Here is a 26,942-nt window from a genome sequence, read left to right on the forward strand (position 1 = left end):
CCATTTTACCCAAGGGTCTTTACCTGCTATTCTGCATGCTAGGTTCTGGAACGACAGTAGCTGGTGGGTGCACTTGTTATCCTTTATAGATAAAGATTATCGGAGTCCTCAGATCAGTGCAATTGTACCAGCCCCCACCCCCAAACCCCTTAAGGCTCAGTTTGTCAGCTTCTGATGGGATTTTCTGGACTCAGACTCAAAGAAGAAATTCTGGTTGTTTTTTTTTAGTGGGAAAAATAAACTGCAGGGAGCCCTTGGAAGATAAACAGATATTTAACCAGAATGATTCAAATCGTTCTTCACATTGGTGCTGGATCACAGCGTGGATCACAAAGAATGCGGAATGATTCACTCTTTGAAAAACAAAGTGTTGAAGCTCCCCTCACCACCCCCCCCCCCCAAGACAAGGAGTGTTTTACTTTCTGAGTTGAGCTAAAACTACACCTATAACCTAGGGGCATATACTATTAAAATATCAGTATTGAAAATATCGGTTTGTGCTGTTTTTCATATTGATTTCACCCTGTAAATACACAAGTAACACGACCACGAATCACAAGGGCTACGAGATTAGGTCATGTTCTTCATATGGATGCATGAAATGATCATTTTCAGGTGATTTCAATTATTAAACCCCGAAGGTGATAAAGCCGGTTAAACACCAGAGCTGAGCCCATATAAGGGAGAACTGGTAATGGCTCTCGCTAAAGGGGGCGGGCTGAGCTTTATGATCTAGGGTTTGCAGGTTCAGACCCTGGTTATGGCATTAAGCTGACCATGTGTTGGTGCACCATTGGCTCAGCACTGCCAGTAGCAGAGTGGGAATAAGGCAGCCTGGGCTCTTTTGGCTCCCTGGTGAGACCATGACTCCTGTGACTTCGAAGGCACTTGCAAGGAACCAGTGATGTCAGCAGGGAAGTGGTCAGCCTGCTGTAGGAGCATGTTCTACAGTGGCATGTGAAAAATGACAGGCTTGATCGATTCTTTTTCCTATCCCCCAGCCAATTCCAGTTGTGCATTTTCTTGTGTCGACTTGCAGCTGTGAACCCCGAAGCTGTCTCGACTTGCAGCTGTGAACCCTGAAGCTGCACAGTGGACTGTAGATTTCCTGAACCTGTCCACTTTCAAGATGAACATATATTAACTCAGCGAGGCACCACAGCCCTTTCCAGAGGTTCAGGCTGCTGTACTGCCGAGGGCTGAGGGAGCCGTACTAACTAAAAGAATCTGGATGGTATTAAGCTTATGCCATGCTTTTGGATAAGCTTTGGTGTCACAGGCTGTTTCCCAGTTCAGCTGTTCTATTTTCATTAATACACTCTATTAGTCTAAAAATCACTGCATTGTCCAAGGTCATTACTGTGCACTTTTTAATCAATAATGCATTTACAGGCTTCTGTCATCTCTGTAATATATTCTCTATATATATTGTATATAATGATTTAGCAGGAATATTTTTGTCAGTTAACTTTAGCCGATAAAACACATCACAGATTAGGAAGCTCCCGAAGGCAAGAATGTAATACGGTATCAGAGGGTTTGGCTGTGTTAGTGATAGGATAACTGTTTTAGACATCGTTGTACAGCTTGTCTTTATTTTCTGACATTATCTCTTACTTCTGTAATGTGTCTCTGCTATAGAAGTGCTTCTGTTTTTTGGAAAAAGACAGGAGATGAACACTCTCGAGGAGGAAATGTTAAATATTTCTATTAGTGGTGTCACACACTGGAATGGGATGGAAGACTGGCTTATTGGAGAGATTTTGGATTCCATAATCCTGCTATGACCATTTTTTGGCAATATTGGTAGAACAGGATATCATATGACAAACTGATAGATAAAGACCTTCTAGTCTAGACTATTAGCAGTCTGATTGTAATCCATATTGTAATCCATGCATTGAATGAATATAATCAAATTCTATTCAGTCATTTGAATGATGCATTTAGTTTGTACCTGTGTATCACACTAAGTGTGTGCTACTGTATGTGGTTACCGTAGTACTAACTGGATGATCAGAGATATTCAGCATACTCTATGCATTGAGCATGACTGTCTGGAAAAATTTGTCATTTGCCCATTTTGCAGAATTCTTCTTGAACAAAACAAATAGGGGTTTCTCTCAGACAACTTAACCTCTGTCTGTAGTCTGGGTACCAAATATGTGATCATAGCGTCAATACCATGATAACCTAAAGCATTATGTGGTCCATTTTCAGGCTTGTTTCAATATTCCATCAGCTATACAGTATGTGATGTTCCTAACATATCTTGATTCACAGTTTAATGACTTAAATCTCTTAAACAGCTGTCTCTGTGATTTGGAAGTCACTCTGAAGAAACACATATCCTCTTCATGTTATTTTTTGTGAGGCAGATGCTGCTGCCTGGATTAAAAGCTTCACATAGAAATTTTCCATGCTGTTGGTGGGGGGCTGCTTTCCCTTTTTGCCCTCCAACAGTATTCAGCAGGGAGCTAAAGTGCTTGTGTCCATTTGAAAATCTTGTAGTGTTCCTCTTGCCATATTTCTGTATGTTTATTTAGACTTTATTAATTGTTAACACCATAATGCCCCCCTTCTATCTCTGAGGTCTTTAATAATTAATTTAGATGGTATAGATGTAGATATATGTAAATTCTGAAAGCCCTGGATGTTTATTCTTTCCCTCTCTGAGTGCGAGCTGCATTTTGGTGATTGTCAAGGAGCATCAGTGTAAAAATGATTTACTGAACAAACAGACACAGCCTGGAGACCAAATGGGGTGAGAGAACAAGCACTGGAAATGAAAATCAACGATGTTGGGAATGTGTCGATCTGATCTAACTTACTACTCATCAGTATCAAGCTGTCAGGCTAGTCTAAGCTCTCAGCTTGTCCAGAACAAAAGGACAGATTGACCGTTTGTCTGCTGCTGTCTCCATGATTTGATCTTACTGCAAGATCTGTGAATGGATTTGTGAATTTAGGGCAGGAGAAAAACTTGACTGAGAGTGAGTCAAGCGTACAGACATAAAGACTCCATCTAATTTTCATCAGCTTGACAAACCCCATATTTAAGAAAACAATGTGTTAACAGAGGCATGCATTAAACCAGAACATACCAATCAATCAGTTGGCAATTACAAGCCCAGTAGTCAGTGGTATTAGTTGAGCCTTCACAATCAACAATGGGCGCTACTGGGAATGATATTTGAAACTGAGAATGGGGACCTTTACTCAGAAGCTTGTGGGAGAATGGATCAAGCTACCCAGTCATGTGGTTGAAGCTTGTGGTTGAAGATTATGATCAGAAACAAGAGGCCTCTGTTGATCAGAAAGATGGTGTCATGTATCCCATTTGTGATTAGGGAGGTTTGTTTGAATTCAGATCTTGTTCTGATGAAGGCATCATTTGCACCCTGGGCTATATAAAGTAAGACATTGCAACATTCATAGAGGAGCATATATATTTTAGATTCTTTCATAATCACAACCATGAATTACACACCTCTTCTGTAGCCTTCTGAACATACACTCCCTTGGGAAGATGTCAAGTCAATTCAAACAGCAGGATGCTGGATAAATAGAGATTTAGAAAGACATGACAATATAAAATGTTAACGTGCCCAGCATATTATTTATGCCCTGTTGTAATATAAATATTTGAAAGAAACTTTGAGATTCTATTCAGCTCGAAAAGCCCATTGTCTAGTAAATAAAAATGAAGAGAGACAACAATAACAGATAATATAAAATTATTGATCTCTGTTGAATAAGCTTCACTACTGAGAACAGACTGACTTCAATTTGACAGCTACCAACAATTGCATAAATAATAATTATAGTGTGTTTTTGAATGAACAGTGCGGTTTTACGCTCGAATTTCAATATTACCTGTTGTAAATTCTCTTTGACGCATTGCAGTCGTACTGTTAGGGGCATCAGTGAGATATTAGCCTACACTATTCCCTCTGTCTTTGCAGTCAAACTTTCTAATTAAGCCGAGAACTCTTTGCAAGGTGAGCTGAGGTGGTTCTAAGAGGAGGTGTCTCCCTGCAGAACAAGTCAGGCCCCAGCTGTGAGAGCTTTCTCCTGCAGTGCTGAGGATTACACAGCTGGCCGTCTTGAGATATGACCTGGATTTCAGGTGTCTGTGTGTCTAAGCTTGAAGTATCAGTTATTTTTGTGCAGTCAGGTTCGTCTGTGTGTCATCAAGGCCCACTAAAACATGTACGAGGCCCACTAAAACCCCTGACTTAATGATTACTTTATACCTTCAATAGATTATCTTTTGGGGCTTTGATTTATTTTATTTTTAGGATACCATAATCCTGTAGGATTTCCTATAATTTCCTCCATAGTTCTGTTTTTTTCTGTAAACTTTACACACATCACACTTCATGGCTGATGTTTGCTTTTGAATCTTAATTTCAGCATAAAAATATACTGTGTAGAGTATACAGACTTGTGCAGAATGAACTTAATTTTTACAATTGTAGAATTTGTACAGCACATCAGGTCCCACACTCAATCAGAACAAATTCCAGAAAAGAAGAAGCAGCCTGACAGTAATGGTGTAGGAGCATTTGCAAGCACTCCAAATTAACCTCTCCTCAAGCAATGTGCCATTGTAAAAACGGATTTTCTCTCATTTAAATTGAATATATAAAGATTTTTCAGTCTTTGTGTGAAATTTCATATGTTGCATTAATATCTGCCACAGATGTAGGCTTTTTCTGGTGAGGTTTACAGTTGTCATTGTCATTCAGTAATAAAGGATATTCTCATTCCAAGAAATCTACATATAAAAGAATACATAAATGTAAATATGAATACATATTTACATTTTTTCAGATGTATTGATTATGTATTATTGTGTATGTAAACTCTGCATGAAGTGGTGAAGGGGGATCTATTTTGTGTATATTTCTTGTTATATAACTTTTTTGTATATTATGTAAATGATAATATTGGAAAATAAATGGTAATGAAAAACAAAGATAAAAATTAAGATACTAGAGGATGGCTAGCAGTAGCTCTCATATAAACTAAGAAAACATCACATACTGTAAACTATCAAGAAGTAAGTCTTACTGTTGTTAATATTTTTTCAGAAGTTGATATGCATTATTTCTATAGATGCATAAATACAACAACCCAGTTATACTAATTTTTTCATCCATTCATCATACAAAAGTTAGGTTTCAGTGCAAAACACCAATTGTATCTATATTATATACTGTACAGTTGTGAGAAAAAGTTTGTGAACCCTTTGGAATTATCTGGATTTCTGCATGAATGGCTCCTAAAATGTGATCTGATCTTAATCGATACATAATGATAAAGACAGTCTTATTTAACAAACAACACACACAGCATTTTACATTGTCATATCTTTATTGAACAAATGGTTTAAACAATCAAGGTCATTGATGGAAAAAGTATGTGATCCTTTAGATTTAGTAACTAATGGAACCTCCTTTATTAGCAATAACCTCAACCAAACGCTTTGTATTATCTTAAAACAAGATGTAATAAAATAGGTTTAAGATGCATTTATAGGATGCATAAACTCGTTTTTATTATTATTTTATTTTGTATTATAATTGTATTCATGCTTCAGGGACCCCTTTCCACAGTTGTTTATACAGCGTCTCATGACAATTGAGGCTTTTTTAAATAGTACTCCATTTTCAGTTCCCTGAATCCCTTAACCTTTCCGAAGATAATCGAGCATTCTATAACATTAATTTAGGATTGCTTTTTAACTAAATAAAATTAGCCTTTTATGTTTTAAGCATCGTCTCATTCATAATGGCTGCAATGCCTATCTAGCTGTGTCCACTGCATCACACTAGGGGGCACTGTGTCCTTTGCTTTCAGATGGCAAAGCTGTCAGAGCACCAAAGCCACAGCCTGATTATGTGGTCATCTGCAGTTATATGCTAATTACAGGGAACCATGGTCATTGTGTACTGGGGTTAGTAGAATGGAGAGAATCTTCAGTAAGGAGATGAAAGAGTAACAAGACATAGCTGATGTAGCCTGTGATTTCTGATCGTAAAACTCCCTACGTTAGGGTGCTTTAGATTTGGAAGACCCTGGAAGAGCAGCGCTATATCTCTTAAATGTTTGGGCAGCTCATCCAGTTGGAATGGAAAAGCATCATACAACAGAGGGTTATCTGATGAAAGCACCAGCATACAGTATGTGTCATCCTATTAGCTTGTGCTATGTCTGGGACGTGCTTATCTTGAAGCTTGGCTGTATAATGTCTGGAACTCGGCATGCTGCATGTAGGAGCCTGAACTACACTGGATCCTTTCTGATACCTTTCCAGTGCAAATTATTGGGGGGCAGGGTGTTGGACACACAGAGTTTGAGAACACCACCTCACAGTAATTAAAAAACAAACTGACTACTTGTGTTCTTTTACTCTCTTTTCTCCTATTGATATCATTAGCCAGTTGCTTTACTTTGTTGGCTTTTCCTAGTGTTTCTCATGCTTATTATACTGAATGCCTTCTGTCAGCCTTTTCTGTAATCTGTCAGGCTTTTCAGTCTCTCTATTTCTGCTGAAGCGACTTTGAGATGACAACTTAAATTTACCAAAACATCACATTTGCAAAGGCACAATTAAGACTGCCTGTGAGTTGCACTATCAGTAAAAAGCATATATTTGTCTGAGCCTTGACCCTTCCCTTAACAAAATATGGCACAGTCCACAGCAGAACACATGTACTGTACTTATCAGGCCAGAGCACATCCATGTTTCTGTAGCAGTAAGTAAATTAAGTGTTTGAGCCTCCTCTATCTGCATGGCACATTGGTTCTATAGTTCTATAGCTGGGTGGACTGGAGCAACCAGGTTACAATACCTCACTCAAAGAACAATATCAGTACATTCAGCAGTGACTCGAACCCACAACCTGTCAGTTATGAGTCCAAAGACTCATCCCCTGCTCTGTGCTCTGTCCTTCCTACATATCGCAGGTAACAACATGTTTTTTCAGTGGCTCGCAGCTTTAGAGTGCTGAAACTGGAAAGTGTTGTTTATCTTGAGAGAACAGCATTCAGGAGACAGAATTTAAACCTTAGAGCGTATCGATCAGGACAAAATGCATCACTTGTGCAGTATGAAAAGCTTGCTGAAAGTTTCCTCTTTTGAAATCATTTTAGCGTAGGTGGTTTGTCGTAGTCTGGAGTGTTTTGAAACAACACTTTTCCAACACCAGATATGAGACACAAATGGAACTATTCTATAAGAGCAGCAAAAAAAAAAAGAATGTACAGTAAGCGTGCATCTGGTCACAGGTTCTGTTGGTCTACTTCAGTCACCTAGAAACTGCCATCGACTTATGGTTTAGACACAGATTGTATTCTCATTCTTATTTCTGTCATCTGATCTAGAGAATTTAGCAGTTATTGCCAGGCGCAGTGCAGTGGTCTGTATCAGAAGACCTATCCAGAGGTAGAGGGATATTTTCTTTATCCAGGATAGCTGGCTTCCTTCTGTCACTTTTGGATCTGGACAAGTGCCTCCCGGGCCTCCTACAAATTTGCTCTCCCAACACTCCTGGCCAGTGGCACATGTGTTGTTTTTACTTCATGCATCGACTACAGCAGCAGTGCCAAGATTCCACGCAGTTGAGAGCTGCATTCATGTGCTGGAATGGTAACACAAAACAGTCTGAAACTGCCTGTGAGATTATGTAGTGAACATCATGGCACAGATATATACAATATATCCATCCATTTTCTGACCGTCTTTTTCCAGTACAGGGCCACAGGGGAGCAAATATACAGTACAGTATGTACAGTGACAAAAGGAAAATGAGTTATAGTACATCCATTCTAGAATCTAGTTCTTTCACACTAAAAAAACAAACCAGCCTTTGATTTAATGTTTGTCTCCAATGATAATAGTGGCTGATATTTGCTGAAGCTTTGTAGGGCTCAGATGTATATGTAAGCACACAATGACAGCTTTCTCTGAAATACACAGTGCTGGTCCTAGACATGGGAGTGATGGTTGTGACCCTTGGATTTGGGTTGGGATTCTCACAAAACCATAAGTACAATAAATGTTCTCTTCACGCACAAGCCCACTATTCCATTGGAAACTAGTCGTTAATTAGAAATCTTTCCATTTGGAAAATCCTCCTGCAATTTTTTTTTTCTGGCACTTTTATCCAAAGCAACTTACATTACATCTACTGTATACTACTGGGTAATTTTACTTCAGCAGTTTAGGTGAAGTACTGTACCTTGCTCAAGGGTGGAACAGCAGTGTCTCACCTGGGATTTGAGCTGCCAATCTTCAGAACCGCGATCTGGTTAAGCAATTGTGAATTGGAAAAACCTTTCCTAATCCATAGGCATTTATATGTCCTGTCAGTGGCCCCATGGCAGTTAACCTTCATTCAGTATGCTGCTAATATTGTTTCTGAAGTTTGAGATTTAAAGCTTTCCTTTGAGTGTTGCTTGGGGGTGTTAACTTGAGCTGTTAAGGCTACAGAAAAAGTGAAGTGAAATGACCCACACCATTTCAAGGAGCGACCATTACTCAGCCCTCACATTGAAGTGTTTTCAGATAAAATAAAAGCCACTGATTTTGATTGGTGTTACAGTCCTGTTTCAATCGGCCCAGAGTTTTTACACATCTCCCCTCTCCCATTATTGAATTCCCATTAACTAATCCACCCTGTGTTATGTCCTGCTAATCCTTGTGTGCCTCAGAATGCAAAGCATTACTTTATCTCTCCCTTTTTCATGGCTCCTTCTTCTCCTCAGAGCCTCCAGTATTTAACCCAACCAGAGACTGTACCACAATAAACACTTGTGCTTCTCATCAGCTGAAAAACTGAAACCTGCCTTTGAAGTAGAAATGTCTGAAGTGCCTGGAAGTTACAATCCAAAGTCTGTTACTTTACTACAGTAAGGCTAGTTGCTCTGAGATTTCAATTTCTTAACTTTTGGTAGTCCCATTTCTGAAAAGCAGAGACTGGTAAAAAAAAAAGTAGCAATTATGTTTTAATGAACTGAGGCAGCTTTCTGTAAACTAAAACTAAACTGTGGAGAACACAGTGCATCAGTACAGGCGAGTCTGATTGATGACTGAGCAAAGTGCCTCTTCCTGCAACACATGAGACTGTTTCACAGTGTGGGTCGACTCTGCAGGTCTGCCTTTCTGAACCCCAGAGGTGGTCCGCACCCTGGCATGCTATACTGTAGCAATGTGACTGAAGCCCTTTTGAGAAGAGCTTGGGGACACTTGACTGTGATGTGAGGGTAAAAATACAAATCAGCTACTTATGGAACAGCACAGTGCGTAGATCAGCAAGTCCTTCTGGTAAGGCTTTTTAAAAATCCACTTTCAGGCAAACACTCCATACAATGTAGTGATATTGGTTTTATGTACTTACCGTTGTAATTACATATTTTTTTTCCATAAATGTAGGATCCCTGTGTTTTTCCATTTGTGCACATTGATTTTAGAATGACCAATTGTTAATTAGACCTGTGACCTTGATATCTGGGAAAGACATGGACATGTATACAGACTCACAAACATGCTGTGTCAGGATCATCACTCCACATCGCCCCCCGCCCCCCAGTAGCACAAAACAGCTGGGTTACTGCATGGACATCAGGTGAAGGACAGACGCAGCTCTCATTGACAATGGTGCAAAGTTCGAGGTGGCCAGCAAGCCACTGGGGTCATTGCTGTGCAGTAAACTAACAAAGCCCTGGCTAATTCAGCTAATTGTGCATGGCTGCCTTGGGACTCCCACTGGCACTCTATTAATGACATAACCCAGTTTCAGACCAGTGCTGTCTTGACCTTAAGGCTAAACTGATAAAGTCGTAGTTGAGGTTTTTATTGTTTGAGCCACTCAGGAGCCTCAGAGAAGAGATTCTTTGTACCTTATAAGGTACATCCAAGCATATATGCACTGTTATTTTGGTTTAGGCGAAGGGTTAGTGTTAGTGCTCAAATTTATTCAGATGTACTATGTCAATGTTGGTACATTGGAGTAGATAGCACATTGTGATGCATTTTCTGAATGCCATTTAAGAACACGTTTTGAGCCTTTTTTTGGCTGCATTGTTTTTTGTACATCTAAGCATTTTCAAAGAGTCAAACTGGGGCTTTCCTGTGCCTGTCAATCTTGAAACAGTGGTCTGTCTGCATCCGGCTGTCTGTTAATGGTTGTAAGACTACCTCGCCTAGTTAGCTTTGAGCTGACAGAAAGATTGATTCTGCCGCCAGTTCCTGCCACTTAATCCCAGTGTCTATGTATTATTATGCTGGTTTGTTTGATATTTTCTTTAAATTAAGTGACACTCCGCCAAATTAATCAATAAAGTGACAGTCAGTCTGAGAGAGAGAAAATGAAAGGATAACTCAATCTTGCAACTTATCTGCCTTCAGCTACTCTCACGCCAAGGACAAGCTACAGATTCAGTTCCTTAATCTCTTTTTTTATTAAAGATTTGAAATGTAATATTTCATCAGTGCTGATATGTTGACTAGGTGAGTAACGTGGAAGCAGTTTAATTATGTTATAGAAGATGGTTCGTATGGAGTGTACATATTGTACCATCGCATGAACTGTTTCCATTTCTTTCTAATGTAATTGAAATTATAAGAATATACTGTAATTACTATTTTCTAGATGATAGGAATAGCTACTGCAACCAAGAATTGATCAAAGATGATCTCAGAACAGGTCAGGTGACCATCATACAGTACCTGACCAGTCCTGAAGTTCCTTCTGAAAGTATGAACACATTTGATCACTGAATTAACAGAAGAGTTTGGTATAGCCCATGGAAGCACTCGATTTGCCCAACAATTTCTGCAATCAGATGAAAGCTGGAGCTCTTTAGCACTTAAGAGAAGTTTGCATCTTGTTTGGTTGCTGATGAGAACACTTGGACTCTGAAACAATTCAATAGAAGACCCCAAAATCTTCAGCTTCGAAGATATTCCCCAGTGCAAAGATTATTGAAAGATTAAGGGTTACTGCTAATTGATTACTTAAGTCACAGTAATTAAGTGTATAATGGCTTGCCACCCTGTCCATGAAAAATAGCAGGGGTATTGATATGTGGTGTTCTGGTGCTGTATGGGATTGTGGCAATCATCAAGACCAAAGTTAGTCAGACCACCATTTGGGAGTGCAGATTTCATCTACACTACAACACAACTTTGTAAGTATGTAATGACACCACTGAAGTGTCCAGTGATCAGGGAATTGCTAGTTTGAAGTGCAAGTTGGCGGCACATGGTGAATTGAATGGTGATACCTTCAAGGAATGAAGTGGTGAAAATGATGTTTCTGTAATATCTGGGTTGCAAAAGTTTGAATGCCCTAAGTACAGATTAACTGGTGTGTGAAAGAGGAGAAAATGCATTTTACTTCTATGCACATACTGAACAGAACAAATTAATGACTCATCAAACATGTAAGACAAAATGAAAAGATCCTATTATTATTAAAGGACAACTGCTGACTAGGTCTTTGTCTTGGTACTTTAAAGCACAAGATAAAAGTTTATCCATTATGGAAAACTTCATCTTGAAATTCAAAATATAATTGCCCACAAATTCTTGCTTAATGCATAATTATGGCTCTTGTACCATTATTCATTTATTGAAAACAGATTAATTGTTACTTGCTTGTGCATTTTTATGAATGGAACTCTAAAATAAAGATTGAAGTATTATCTAGTAATAACTGTAATTAAAATGAACATTTTATGAATCATTTCTGAAGTACATTCAAGAATAAAATGAATGATTAAATATATTGAATTACAGAGTGAATGAACACCAACAGGTCTGCAAAATTCAAAATAAGTTCACTGCTTCTGTATAAATATATCCAGAACTATGCTGACAATTCAACATTGTAACAAGAGAACTGGTGAGTTTGAAGCTAGCTAGCTATATGAAAAAGTACATGTATCCAGTAATTGAATGGCTTTTGTCACTGTTTGATACGTATAGTTCCCTTGCTTTGCCAACCATGCACTGCATAGAACACCATTGATCAGTGTGCCTTCTGCTGTGTACCCATCTGTAGCAGCCCCACAGATATATTCATCGCCACCTAGTGGGCTGGAGGATGTCAGCAGCTCAGCCCACTGAGGTTGAACTGTCATAGAAAGGTACAGCGACAGGTTTCCTATTTGACAGTGTTGAGAAATTTACTTTTCAGTTTTTATTTAATTTACCCGCCTCTTCATACACTCTTTTTTATTTGTCCTTTTCTCATCTGAGGGGTTTTGACATAATTTATTCTTTCTGTACAGTAGTACAATAGTACAATACGTAAGATATTTCACTTACATTGCAACACAACTAAAACTGTCTCCTTGGTTTTAAGTCTTACATCTAGGATTGGTTAAAACTGGCAGCTGTTAAAAAATACCTATACAGTGAAATGATTACCAATTGCCAAATAAAAAAAAAAATGCTTTCAGATTAGTTTTGACAACACAGTTTGCGATTTGAGGATGTATTGTATATGGTTGCTTTCTCATTCAAGAAAACAATTTGCAGGTGAGAGCAAATAAGTATGATTTCAAACTAAACCTGCAAAGACATTGTAAATGCCTTTTTTCCCTGCGTCTCAGCAGTAGGAAAATGTAATATTACTGCCAAGTAGTAATCAAAATTGCTGTGTTAAATGAGATTGAAAGAATACTCCTACTCAAAACGGCACTAGATTAAAGTGCTATTCAAGGTCTTTCATAACATCTAAGTATGTGTGGAAAGTAGGGGCTAATGTTAAGGTCATATTCTTCAGTTGTTTTCACAAGCTAACTCCCAGTACATCTGTCTATGCACTATGGAGAAAAGCTGTTCAGTATCTCGTATTGCATTATGCCCATCAAAAAGATGAAATCCAAATCTGTTTCTATTTTGGATGATTAAAGCAGTGATGCTTTGGTAAAAGTAAATTGTTTGGGTCACAGTCCACTATAAATGTCACCTGCACAGTGGGTTGGTATCTACAATATGTTCTGGACTGCCTTCGAAGCAGAGGGACTAGCCATTGAATCAGAGGAGTAAACTTTTTCTTTTTTTGTGTGTGAAAAAATAAGACATCTCCTCCTCATAATTAGGCCGAGAGCCAAGCGATCCATTATCCTGCCTTTCCTACAAACCTTCAAGACCTCCATACGCGGCCGTTTATGGCTGTCGTTTAATTACCAATTAGAAATTGCTGTTGTTGTTAGAGGTGGAGGGGGGATAAAGAAAAACTAAAAAAGAGAGAGATAGAGAGGCAGAACAGTCAGTGCATCTGCTCCATAAATTTAAATAAATATAAAAATCGTGGCAGGGGCGAGGGTGGGGGAGTGAGACTCGGGCTGGACAGATGGGATGAAGTCATCATCTGGCTGGTATTTGTATGCTTGTGTTTGTGTATAGGTCTTAAGGGGGTGGAGGTAGGGGGGTGCAGCAATTAATTGTTTCTGATTTATACTCCGTTTATTTGGGAGCAGCATTAAAGGGCAGAAGGCTGTTGCCCCCCGCTGAGCAATTAAATTTACCGTCTGTCTACCACAACACCCTCCCTTCCTTCCTCATCACCAAACACCATGCTGCCTCCACCAGCCGGTCAGCTGTCACACTGCCTCCACTTGGGCGGGTTTCCAGCCAGTCAGTGGGGTGAGGAAGGTGTTTGGTCTGTCCTTGTCAGAGAGAGGAAGGCCACTGGGTCCACCACACTCATCGTGTTGGTCAGCAGACCGTCTGCCGTCTTTCTGATTTGTAGAGAGATCTGGCACATGGGCTAGGCAAAAGCAACAGATACAGCAGTCTTTGTGTAAAGCCTTCTGTCCTTAATGTGATTGGTTTCTCTGATTATCTAGGCATGCCTTTTGATCCCAGATTCTGAGCTCAGTCTGAAGCTGTGAGGGGATTTCAATTAGCTAGCCTCCTCCAGGATATGGTGCAGTTAGAGCCATTTCTCGCCATCTGTCCCCTATCTACCACCGTCTTAAACAAGAACAATAAATGAATTAATTGCATTTATATGAAGTTGGAACAAGTCGTTTAATGTTTTCTTGATTCTCCCAGTTGGCGATTTAATTGTTTCTTCTGGGATGTGTGTCACTAGGAGCCTTTTTCTGCCCTTTTCTGAAACAAATATGTCTGTCTGAGCCTGGAGGAAAAGCTCTGTGCACATGGCCCTTTGTGAAAAGAAGGTTAGCTCAGTACCTTGACCTGTATATTTCCCGATTTTCAGGTGCAAACATCTTCCTGACAGACTTTGTGATGGATCTGTAGGTACTCTCTTTTACATTTTAGAGCTGCTCCAAAACCAGACCTACTCTAGCTGTGCTTGGGAAGAGATCTGAACCCTGACCACCACAGGCTAAATCTAGTGTTGATCTGGTGATCCCAGCTCCATTCCCAAGGCTTTTCATTAAGGGGGAATGCTAGGTGTAGCCAGGTGTGTTGAGCCATGGTATATAACCTTTTATTTTATGTTATTTTATTATTTTATTTTTATGAACGTCCCCAAAATTAGTTCCGTTTTATGTACAGTATATAGTTGGCTTTGCGACATTTTGTTGTTGGTGGGGCGTCAATTAAGGTGCACCCTGGGCGTCATAGACGTCACGTTTTTCTGGTGATTCCTCAGACGCATTGTGGATGCCAATCGGGAGAGAGAGAGAGACATTTAGCGTGTGTTAAGCCCACGTGTTTTATGTTCTATAAGGAAATAAAATCGCAGACCTCTACCTGGTGTGCCTAGGTGTTCATTGGACACAACGCAGAGGAAGCCATCCGCTGCATCGGCTTCTCCTTGTTGTCATCACTCCTCCGAGTCACCAGCTTGCTCAGATCACATCAGAGCGGCTTTCACACTCACACATTCATTCAGATTCGCTTCACAGTCAAATTAATTTTCTCTTCCATTTTTAGCTGGAAGCTGCTCTTCACAACCCAGTCCAGTGCGCTCTGCTGGGATTCTCAGCGGCCAGCACCTCCTTGCCCCAAGGCTACCTCTGGGTAAGTCCATCTTCCTTCTTTCAACTTTTTGTTTGAATCCCTCATTTAGTAAGTTGCTGTCCATCGGCTGAGAGAAGTAATGACCTGGTTAGGTGCTCTAGTGGGATTTGTTGGTCACCTAGACTGCTACACTGAGTGAGTTCTGTAATAAAGATTTTTGTCCAGTGTAGTTGTAAAAGATAAAAAAAGGTTTTAAATGTGACAGGAAGACTTGAGGATGTTCCTATTTATTAAAGCTGACAGCAATGTATAAATGCTGTTGGAAATTAAAACTCTCAAGTTGTAAAAGAGTTACACAGGGAAAGTTTTAATCAGTATCTCACAGTATTTGTGCATTTAATGACTCTTAGTTTAAAAAATAAGTGTTAAATTGATATTTGGTAATTGAAAATTTTGAACACTAAAACTAGTCCTAACATTAACCTAACCTCATAAGTATTTAATATTTGAAGGTTGCATATTGCCATTCTACAGGACCTCAATGTGTAATACCTTAATGATCATCAGAGTAACTGTTACAATTCCATTACCAGATGAACATGATAAAAACTGGCCACCAAATTAATTTTGCTCCCTATCTCTTCCCAGTTGTCATCTTGGCAAATCTTGTTTTGTATCTTTTTAAATGACTGCTAATTATTTGTAATTACAGTATGTTGCCTTTATGGGGAAAGACACAAGCAAAACACTTTAAGATGCTTTGTTTTATCATTTGCCAGATAAATTATTGTGTATGAACCTAATAATGATAAAATGATCTAAATAAAATGACAGTATTAAAATAATATCATGTACTGTACTTCAAGCTAAGGGTTGTGAAGTTATGTAGAAATATGGATGTTGTTTGTAGATCCATATTCTGTCCTTCTCTTAAACCGATAGACGATGATAGACAATTGGTTCTACACATCAAACTTCATGTTCACAAGACAAAAAACTGTAAGAAAGTTCTTTGTCATAAATGGAAAACCTACAAGAAAGAAAATAATTTCTGGTTCTTATTGCACCATCTTCAAAGAATGAACCCAAATGACAAGCTTCTCGAATCTTTGATGGCACTAATCATGGACTGAAAAGCACATACTGTATTCACACACATGCACTCCCCTTCCCAGTCTCTACAATGCTGTTTCAGTTCTGTTTTCATCGGCTTTATTTTAACCTTTTTTTACCAAATATGGCACACACTTTGTCATGTTTTCAGTTTCAGAAAAAAAGTTATTTCTTTCCTTCTGTAGAATAGAAACTACAGGCTTGTGGTGACAGTGCAGCACAGTGCAGTGGTTAGCATGCTGCTTCACAGTTCTGGGGCACTGGGTTCAACGCCAGACCTGGGGTGCTATCTGCCTGAAATTTGTTTGTTTTCCCCTTGTTTACATGGGTTTCATCTGGTTACTTTGGTTCACTCCCACAGTCCAAAGACGTACTGGTAGAGCATACAGTGTGAGTGTGTGTGTGTGCCCTGCAATTGACTAGCACCCTGTCCAGGATGTATCTCACCTTGCACCTGTTGCTTTCTGGGATAGGCCCCAGCTCTGCTGAGACCCTGAAATGGATGAAGCAGTTAGAAAATGGATGGATTTGCAACAGCATCTTTTAGAAGATAATTATGTTTGCAGGAATGCCTTCATTCATTTGCCAACAGAAGTACAAACTCGACAGAGTGGCTCTTTAGAAAGCAGCAGAGGCTCAAGTGCATTGTGCTTGGTATCTAGATAGGCTTCCACCAACATCAGCCTACAATACATACTTACTATTACACATATGAAGGTGTCTGGGTTTCTCATCAGGCTGCACAGCTCAGTAAGTGGAGACACCAGGAATCCCTTACCCATTAAAATTACAGCTATCTACTGTAGCTAGCCCTTTTGAATAAAAAAAGATTGCAGATAGCTGTAACTGGAGATTCTGGAATCTGGAGTAATTCATCCATCCAGTTTGCTCATCTATTTTCTGTCCACTTTATCCAAAACGTGGACGTGGTGGAGCCAGAGCCTAACCCCGCAAGCAATACGCACAAAAGTCAGGGTACAACCTGGATGGGACGCCAGTCCATTGCAGGGCACACACTGGCACCAGGGCCAATTTTCCTAGAACCCACTTTCCCTACCAGTGTGTCTTCTGACTGTGGGTGGAAACTGAATCACTTGGAGAAAACCCACATGAACTCAGAAAGCTCATACAAACTCAACACAGACAGCACCCCACAAATTGAACCCAGGGCTCCAGCACTGCAAGGCAGCAATGCTAACCACTGCACTACTGTGCTGCCATCTGGAGTAATCAAAAAATGTAAAATGTGAAATGCCATTTCCTACAAAAAGGGTGATTACATAAATGTCATGATTTGAGAAGCACTGTAAAAAGTGCGTTCCAATGGGAATTGTATCAAAATGCAGAGAGCCTACTGTCTTGTTTTTTGCAAGGATAAAGATTAATGCTTGATTCTAGTTTTATTAAACCTCAAAATAGACTGGAGAAGCTATGGATCACTTTTATTTACCATGTGAATTTTTTTATTTTTTAATGTAAAACTGTGCAGGGTGATGACTCACTACAGCACGAGCTGATGGTGGATTTGTGTCTCATCTCCTGTGCTACAGCACAGTACACCAGGCATATGAAAGATTGTACCTAGTGAATAGATTTTATAATCTTCAGACTGGCTGGCTGTAGTATGGCAATATTAATCTTGGGAGGACCTGCTTAAATGATCAGATGGATCAATTACAGAATCTGAGTTAATAAGAAATTTTGACAATTTCTAACATACCAAAGTGGCAGTGTAGAGCACTTAAAATCCCAGGGTGGACTCTGCTGCTGTACTCTTCAGCAAGTTACATTACCCATATTGCCAGAATCAATATCCAGAAAACATAACTGTATACTGTAAATGGTTATCCAAATTTTCATATGAAATGACAAATAAGTAATAAAACCCTCCATATATATGGTTGGATAAAACCACCAGCCATGCTGATGATGATGGTAAACCTCTCTGAGCAGCAGAAATCTTCTGTAACATGCAGTGATGATACTGTCCTGTGTGAGAGAATGTTGTCATTAAGCAACAATGTGCAACAGGGAGGGAAAAAAGGGGTTTCATGTTCTCTGTTCAAACTCAGCCACTATAAGACTTGTCTGGTTGTACCTGTGACTCCCTGCACAGCTGTCACCCTGCCTGTAAATCCCTTTGTATCTGATACCTTCAATAATCCCTGACCCTGTGCATTGACAGTTTCCAAAGCTAGTGCATGATCACATGTAAACGACAGAGCAGTGACTATATTTGGAAGTTTCTTCATTCAACGGACCTGCCTCCCATGTTAAATTCACCCAGCGCTAACACAGTACACCTAGATTCTAAAATAATTTATGTGGCCTGGAAAATTGCTCATCTTGTATAGCAGTGAATCCCAGACTGAGGTCTGAGGAGAGTCTGAGTCCAGAGAGAAAATCCTTGGAAGGCCTGAACACATCTCACCAAAGATAAGCACAGAATTAAAATCCTCTCTCAGCTTTTAGTAATGGGGTTTTTGGGACCTTTTTCCCAACTCTGGTCAATTTAGTACTGTTCTCTAAATATTAACAATATTTTATTTTAGTTTGCTCATATGAAGGTTTCAGTCAGTCCCTTTTAAAAACCATAGTTTACAAAGATATTGGGTACAACCCCTTTCTGTGGTCCACATGGCATGATATTGACATAATTTCTAAGAGATGTTGGTATTGCAAACTCCATCATACTTTATAAGAGTCTATTGGTCTTTTTGAATATTGAAGAAGTTTTAAACCTGTACCTTTGCACTTATTTCGTTTGTACTCCAATTATTATATTTCTATAGGTCACAGGTAACAAAAGTAATGTTGCATTGTATTTTATGGCAATTCAAAAATCCATATTTTTTCAGTAACATAATTGAATCTCTAGTAATGATCTGAAAGTGTCTTGGAAAAGCAATATTGATGCCTTGAAGCCTTGATTTCGGCAAATCACTTTTCTAGCCTGAATATTAAGATGCTTTCAGCCTACAGTGTATATTCTCTTCTCTTGCCACTGTATTGTGTACTGTACATGCACTAGAAATACACTATTGATGACAAAAGTGCTCCCTTTTCTCCAGGGCTGGACTCAGACCTTAATACTTTTAAACTGGGTTTCTCATTCTAAGTACATACAAACTCCACATCAGCCACGATGCGTGATAATCAAATCACAATGGAAATGATTTACTCTTTAAAGTCTTCTTTGATGGATGATCACAAGTGAAAAAAACATTTGAAACAATGGGTTATGTGCTTAATCTGTTACATCTCATGTTACAATTTGTCTGGTGGCTGGACTTAGGCATTTCACCTTTTTCTCATTCACTGTCCAACAAAGTGTTTTCTTAGGAAGTAGTTATAGCTAGAGCTATGAATTAGAAAGGAGAAACAACAGCACATAGGAAACAAAATTGCTATAAAAAGGAAGATAAGTATGTTCCAAGCATACTGTAAATTAAATTGCAGCGGTAAAGTGCACAGTATCAGATGCTAAAACCTGCTAGTGGCAGTGTGTAACAGATCATACAGTAAGTGCAGTGTGTTTCTCCCCCTCTCTCTCTCCCTGCATGCAGGTGGCCAGTGGGAGCGACTCGAGTCAAGGCCAGGTGGACATCTTCTCCCTGAACAGACCCACGCCGCGGGCGGTCAAGTCCTTCCAGGTGGGGGCGCCGGTCCTGTGCCTGGAGTACGTGACTGAGCCCAGCCCTCCGGAGGACGCTGAGCCCGGGGCCGGCGAGCGGACGAGCGGGGTGGGAAACACCATCTGCGCGGGGCTGAGGGATGGCAGGTGAGCGATCTTACAAACCTCTCGCTGCAGAACATCTGCTCCTCACGTCCTCCTCCCAGGCTTGCATTCCTACTCTAACCTGGGCACAGCCTGCCGAGGGACTGACATGCAAGCATGTGTTCCATACAGTATGTCTCTTACTGTATATAGCACATATACAGTAGCAACTAAGCATGAGCATGAAGCTCATCGTCACAAACCACAAAGGACCAAAGATACATATACTGTACATATACCAAAAATAGACTTAATGAATGAATAACAAAGAACTGTACCTTAAAAGCCGTTAATTTGTACTGTTTGTTTTACATTACTGTTTCAGCATTAAAGGGAGCAGGACTGCAATGGTATTTGTGTCATTAACACTGCTAACACTTCAGTTTCAGCAACCAGAGGGCACTCAGCAACAGCGCAGTTCTCAATTTTTGAGCAAAACAGAAGCAATCAAGCTTGTTTTCTAAAGCTGTCCGCTTCCACAGATAAAACGCACTGTATCTTGTTGGACTGCCAGATAGTTCCGATTTCTGCACGGGTGCAGCCAGCACATGTTAATCTAAGTTAGCATGATGGCAGCCAGGGCTGCAGAGCAGAAAGACTGAAGAAACTGTCTACATTGCAGATTCATCAATAATCACTTTGAAGCATTTTGAAGTTGTTCTGACAATATCTTGCCGAGTTATGTATTTTAAAAGCTTAGCGAGAGGCAAAAACCGCTGCCAGAAGTAGAAAAATTGAAACTGCAAGCACAGAAAAAACAAAATGCAGAACAAATCGCTGCCAATAGCTGTGCTGTTCACAAACCCATATGCTGAATACAAAAAATACAACATTAATAATGTTTGTTGGCAAGTTATTCTACTTTGTGTTAACATTTATGTGAAATATATTTAGCACTGAAATATGATATGGAGTATATGGAAGTAGAGGGAGTTTTTAAGCAATTGTTAATCAATGATCAATCAATCTTATAAATTATGGCATAATGAAGCTTTGCCTCATCAAGCACTGCCTTGAAATGTTTTTTTTTGTAAAATATCTTAAGAAAGCTTACCTTATTAATATAAATAACATATATCTTTTTAAAATCAATGGAAATAACAATTTCATTTTCATTAACTCTTCAAATTAAAACATCCAAACAAGCTGATACTTTGTTTTAGTGAAGACTGAGAACGTGGTACCCTAAACGTTACTAAACTAGTCTAGTCATGCAGAAACATGCCTCCTCAACTGTCTTCTTTGAAATTCCTATTCCCAGCATCCTCATTTATGGCAGTGTGGACACAGCCGCCCAGTGCTTGCTGATCTTCCATAGCCCAGAGAGGTGTCCAGTTCTGTGCCTGAAACATTCTGCCAACTTCCTGTTTGCTGGGCTGATAGATGGGACGGTAGCTGTTTATAGCCGTAAGAACGGCGGTGAGTTTGTCTCTTTTTATTTTGGGTTTTCCATTTATTCATTTATTTTCTAACTGCTTTATCCAATACAGGAGAGCTGGAGCCTATGCCAGCAAGCAACAGGCGCAAGGCAGGGTACACCCCGGACGAGACAGCGATCTCTTCCAGTCGCAGGGCACACACAGAAACAGACATACACACACTCACACCGCAGCCAATTTTTCCAGCCACCAGTCTTTGGGCTGTAGGAGGAAACCGGAGCCCCCAGAAGAAACCCACACAAACACAGGGAGAACATACAACCTCCACACAGACAGGGCCCCAGCGCTGTGAGGCAGTTATACCAACCCCTGCGCCTCAGTGCCGCCTGTAATATTCTGATTTAACCGATAATCCTTACAATGTTACAGGGTTTAGGAACTTTTGTCGTGAAGTTTATCTGTGAGTTGATGTGTATGAACTTGTCTTCAGTCTAAACTACTGTACACTGTAGATGGATTTTTAAAGAAGCACTTTGTGAAATGGTTTTCCAATTGAGCTGCCACATCTCTAGGCAAGAGAAGTAAGCTGGAGCACTAGAATGTCTTCGTTCGTGATAAAGTGAGTCTGGTCTTTCTTCTCATTTATGGTGGGAGTTTATTCATAGAAGTTTGTTGGCTTGGGGGGATGTAAAGCAGGTATAGCATTTTTGAGTTGATCTGGGATTGATTCAGAATGAGAGGTTCAGAACGTGAAAGAGTGCCATATCAATAATTTTCACTTCACTTGGCTGCTGGTTATCTTACAACATAATCTCGGATTGATTCTGGCGCAATGTCAAACAGGTTAATGCTTAGCTCTTACATGGTGCCCAGGAAAAATATTAAAGGGAAAGAGAATCACAGCGATGGTATTTTTCATATAATCAGGCGTAGGTGGTAGAGAATCCCAGAGCACATCCCAAAGTCCATGACAGGACTGTATTGAGTGCTGTAAAAGTGGGTTTCCAGTCCTTCACAGAAAAATCATAAAATGAATACACTTACAGAAGCATGGGAAAACACAACATACAATGTTAGCTAAATATTCCCTTTATAAATTTAGTGATATATCAGTAAAAGTATCTCAGATAGAGTGGAATAGAATGACCTGCATCAGAGAATTATGAAAATGAAACTGAGAAATGATGCAAGTCTTCCATACCTGGCTTCACAGGGTTTTTTTCCAAATTTCACATCTAAATTTCTCCATTGCATGTCTTTGCAAATTAGGTTTTGTATACAATTTGTTATAATTGAGTAAATGAGTAGAAATATTTTTGCCTTTATTATTTTTAATCACCCTGTGAAGTATTAGTAACAAAACATAAGCAATAAATGAATGTGGGCCCTTTAAAATCTGATTTGAAGAGCACCTGGCTCTATTGTATACAGTAGGCAATGTCATTGATGGGATTTTTATTTCTTATTTTATATAAAGTGAGACATGTTCAAACAGCAGACAATAATCAAGTATCACCTGCCGTGTGAAACATAATCCAGTCTAACAATGATCCCTTTCAAACTGCCTGTTGAACTGAGGATACCTGATTTGTGCCCTCACACCAATGTCTTTCAAATGAAAACAGAGTCTGTCATGAATAGCAGCCCCAGAAAGCTAAGCACAGCCTGCCCATACTGACAGCAGTAAAATATACCAACTGTGTCCACCTCAAAGAAGACAACAATTTGCAGGAACTGTTTTCCTTGTTCAATTAAGTTTAGTAAAATTATATTGTGTGCTATTCCCCCCATGCATTTTACCCATAAAACTGTGAGTACAAATGTGATCACATAATCATATGTTCTTCGATTAGATGGTATTCAAGATGTAGGATTAGATATTAATCCTGTTGTTATTATTTTGACACCCTTTTGTATTCATGCATGTATTCGTTTTTTTTTTTTGTAAATACCCTTATCCAGGGTGACTTGAATTGTATCCAAAGTTTACAGTTTTTGTTTTAGTATTTTAAAAGGCAATTGAGCCTGGTGTGCCTTGTTGGGAACATTATAGGAAATCTCACTGCAAGACACTTTTCACTGCAGTGGCAGTCTGATAGAAGTTTCTGAAGCGTGAATTGTAGGAGCCAGTTTGTACAACTTGCAATTTTAAAAGAAAGAAGACTGACATTTAAATTAGGCTGGGCAATTAACATGGGGAAATCACAAAGCAGTGTAAAGCTATTAATGTTTCAAAAGCAGAAGTAAACAACTCAAAATGTTAATTAAAAGGCTCACTGCACTTCCTTCCTAATTCTGTTCCATTAACACATTGTGAAGCAAGGGCTTATGTAACGTACCTTTGCACAGTGACTATCATGTGGGTCCTATAATTAAAAAAGAGTAGAAAAAGGTCATTTTCGTTTTCTGACACTGAACAAAATAATTTATACAAAGACAACTTAAAAAAATTCTAGGAGGGCACTGTTGGAGGGCTTTATTTTCATTTCAATGTAGAAAAATAGAATCATGTTGGAAAGTACTGCAGAATGCAGATTTTCTAAATAAACAAACAGATATCCTGTTTAGTGGGTAACAGCATTTTGTATTGGCCTATGGGCTTTATATGGGAGCCTATTTTTATCAGGATAAAAGAGTGTGGTAGAAATGTTTCTGGTTTGGTAAGACGACATTACAGTATATTCTATGTTTTTCCCAATTTTCATGTTTCTGAAATGCTTCAGCCCTCCTTACAGTATATAGTGCAAGGTAACTTTCATATGGACATCTACTTCCTTAATGTATCCCCTAGCAATCCTCAGAGAGCCGGGGAGCTGTATATCTATACACAGAACATGAAAACCCTTTTCCTCCACCTCCACCTCCTCCTTGATTGCATTGTTCAGAAACCTGCGTGTGCAGACTGCCATGAAGGTGAAGGTGTGGGCATCTAGTCAGTCAGTCACTCAGCATTTGCAGGGGGAGCATATGGCCACACAATCCCCAGGACACTTTGAAACAGGAGGAGATATTAAACTTGCTCTTAAAAGGAAAGCAACAAGAACATACTGTACATTCTTCAAAGCGCTTTGAGAAGCCACCTTTAAAGGTGCTATATAAAATAAAGTTTATTATTATTATTATTATTATTATTATTATTATTATTATTATTATTATTATTAATATTATTATTATTACATTAACTACTACATCTTCACTAAAATTTGCATTTTTACTTAATGATGTGGCACAAAATCACTCTGTAGTATTTGGGTTATGGAATACAAATGATCATACAGGGTCAAATTCATTTGTACAGTAGGTATTAAAGTTTCCTTTCTGCTGCATTTCTGCTGTATTCTGCAGTATTACTTGAGAGCTGGAATTTATCTTCTGTTCAATAATAATCATTCATCAATAAACTGACCTAAGGAATTAGTGAGTCACAGTGATCAACTGTTAGTTTAGTGTGATCAGTGGTAGGAAAAGTGAACAGCTGATTAGCTCACACCTGAAGAAGGCTTCACAGCCAAAACAGTGTTTTTCTTTCTTCTCTTTTCAGCATGGAATAAACCTATTACTTGTTCCTTTGCAGACTACGCATGCTGACGCAGCTACCCACCTGAGCTGATCAGTGTGATGTGTTTGCTGCACACATTAATTAAGTGATGACAATCAGGATATGAGCAATTTACAAGCTCAATTGTCTTATTTTAATTGTGCCTTTCATTAAAATATGACAGTTCCTCTCTTGTATCACAGTACTGGGAGGGTTATACAGTATGCCACTTGGGCACCCTAAAATATCACCTATTGCATTGGTAATTGTTCAACTACCTTGAACAATTTGTATGGACAACTTCTTTCATTTTTTAAATTTAATTTGGAAAAAATTTGGAAATCCTAGGGCATTTGTGCAATAAAGTACTGTATCTTGAACTGTAAATCTCCAGATGAATGAATGTCATTTTATCTTTGGTTTATGTGCAGAGGAGCTGTGGGACCCAGGGTCCTGTCGACAGGTGAGCGTTGGTACGGAGCCCATTCGCACCCTGCTGGCCTTGGAGGACTCAGTGTGGGCCAGCTGTGGCAACAGGGTCACTGTCATCGAAGGCGCCAGCCTGAGCACGCAGGTAGGCACCACTGCAGCGCTAACACCCCAGGAAGTGAGCCTTGCCACATGGGAACCCGTCAAGCAGCTCTGTCCCCGCAGGGGAACAGCACTTAGAAGGAAAGGATTTAGCACAGTAGCAGAAATGGAATTACACACGGAGCAGTGGTCGTGGGTACTGCCTCTCCATGTTCTTTCAAGAAATGGCTTGATCAGCTTCTGAAATCAGCCTGCCTGGGGGTCTGCTCTCAATTGTAACTCGTGTCATAAAATATATTGTAACTGTTTCTGACAGCTGGCAGATTGACGTGCTTCATCTGTGTGAATTTCTGTGCACAACTGCACACACAGAGGTGAATACAGTGGCGTTCTGGGACAGGGGCTGATAGATCTACGGATTATACAGTAGACTTAATTGTGTTGTATATTAAGTTGTACACCTTGATAATGCTAGAGAATTTTTTATTTTTGCTTTTTTGATCATTTATAAGGTTGGATTTGATGACTGGGTCGATATCATTCTTAGCACTCATCTCCTCTCAGTGCTCTTACCATCTTGGGGAAAAAATTCATTGGTAGCTCAGTGACTGCCAGTGCCGTATAGTTCTGCAAGCATGTTGTGCATACTGAGTCGAGAACCCGTCTTTACCTCACTGACTCTCTTAATGCAGTATCAGCTCTCCCAGGGTTCCAGAATGACAGAGTGGCTATAAAATGCCGTCTGCGGAGATACTGTACCAAAGTTGAAAATAATGGGTGACTTGCAAGCATGCTGATCGCTTGGGGGTGGTGAAGCTGTGTTTTTGCAAAGGCTCTTCTGGAGTGAAGATTGGACTGCATATGTGCATGAGAGTCTGAATAATGCATGATTGAGGGCTTGAGGAGCTTTCAGGTGATAGGAGCTGAGAAGACTTGCAGTGTTCGCATCAGGTTGAATTTCAACTCAGATGCTGTGGGATTTGTGAGGAATATTGTATCAATTCAAACCTGAAGCAGTACATAAGTACTAATGTCACTCAGCCCCTCACAAATGCACAGGCTCACCAACACACACTCAACTCCGCTCAGGTCTCCAGATGGCCCCTTGTGCACCAGATGCTTTGAAACAAGATCACTTTTTAAAGTTGCCTCAAAATGGAAGTAAATGCATATACCTTGTACTAATGCTTCCCTAAAAGCCTTGATTGTTAAAACTTGCCACGGGACAAAATTGAAATTCTGTACTATTTACAAAAATAAAAACAACAAACTTAGTGTGAGGCTACATCCACCTACAGATAAATCTGAAGGAGTGAGGCAGCTGGAGGAATGAAGAACTTTGTTTTACTTTGTTTCCAAAAAAATGGGGAAATGCGAATGTTAAATGAGCACAGGCTCATAATAAAACAGATTAGAATTGATTTAAAGGGAAATACAGAAGGGGATCTTAACTGACAACAAAGAAGATGAAGGAACCAGAGACAGAATGCACTGTTATTATTTCAGTGTGTGCTGGTGTTAAAGAAACACATTGCAGCATGAGTAAACCTGCAGGCTATGTTTGATGATAGTGTTTTGTTTGTAGAATCAGGACATGATGGTTTACTAAGGAATAAGCAGGCTGTGTTTTTAAACACAACCATGGGA

The 26,942-nt window shown here is 39.5% G+C and overlaps 1 protein-coding gene across 8 annotated transcripts in view; it reads left to right on the forward strand.

Annotated features, from left to right (window-relative positions):
- The window catches only part of LOC148642010 (rho guanine nucleotide exchange factor 10-like protein), a 140,922-nt gene that overhangs the window by 91,018 nt on the left and 22,962 nt on the right, over window positions 1-26,942 (forward strand). For all 8 annotated transcript variants that reach the window (XM_088617399.1, XM_088617400.1, XM_088617402.1 and 5 more), the window contains 4 exons: window positions 14,930-15,016; window positions 19,636-19,850; window positions 21,109-21,266; window positions 25,196-25,338. In XM_088617399.1, the coding sequence (XP_088473525.1) occupies window positions 14,930-15,016; window positions 19,636-19,850; window positions 21,109-21,266; window positions 25,196-25,338 (603 nt within the window). The remainder of the gene's footprint in view (window positions 1-14,929; window positions 15,017-19,635; window positions 19,851-21,108; window positions 21,267-25,195; window positions 25,339-26,942) is intronic.

The sequence above is a fragment of the Lepisosteus platostomus genome, chromosome 23 (genome assembly GCF_059453375.1).
Source record: "Lepisosteus platostomus isolate fLepPlt1 chromosome 23, fLepPlt1.hap1, whole genome shotgun sequence".
Classification (NCBI taxonomy): domain Eukaryota; kingdom Metazoa; phylum Chordata; class Actinopteri; order Semionotiformes; family Lepisosteidae; genus Lepisosteus; species Lepisosteus platostomus.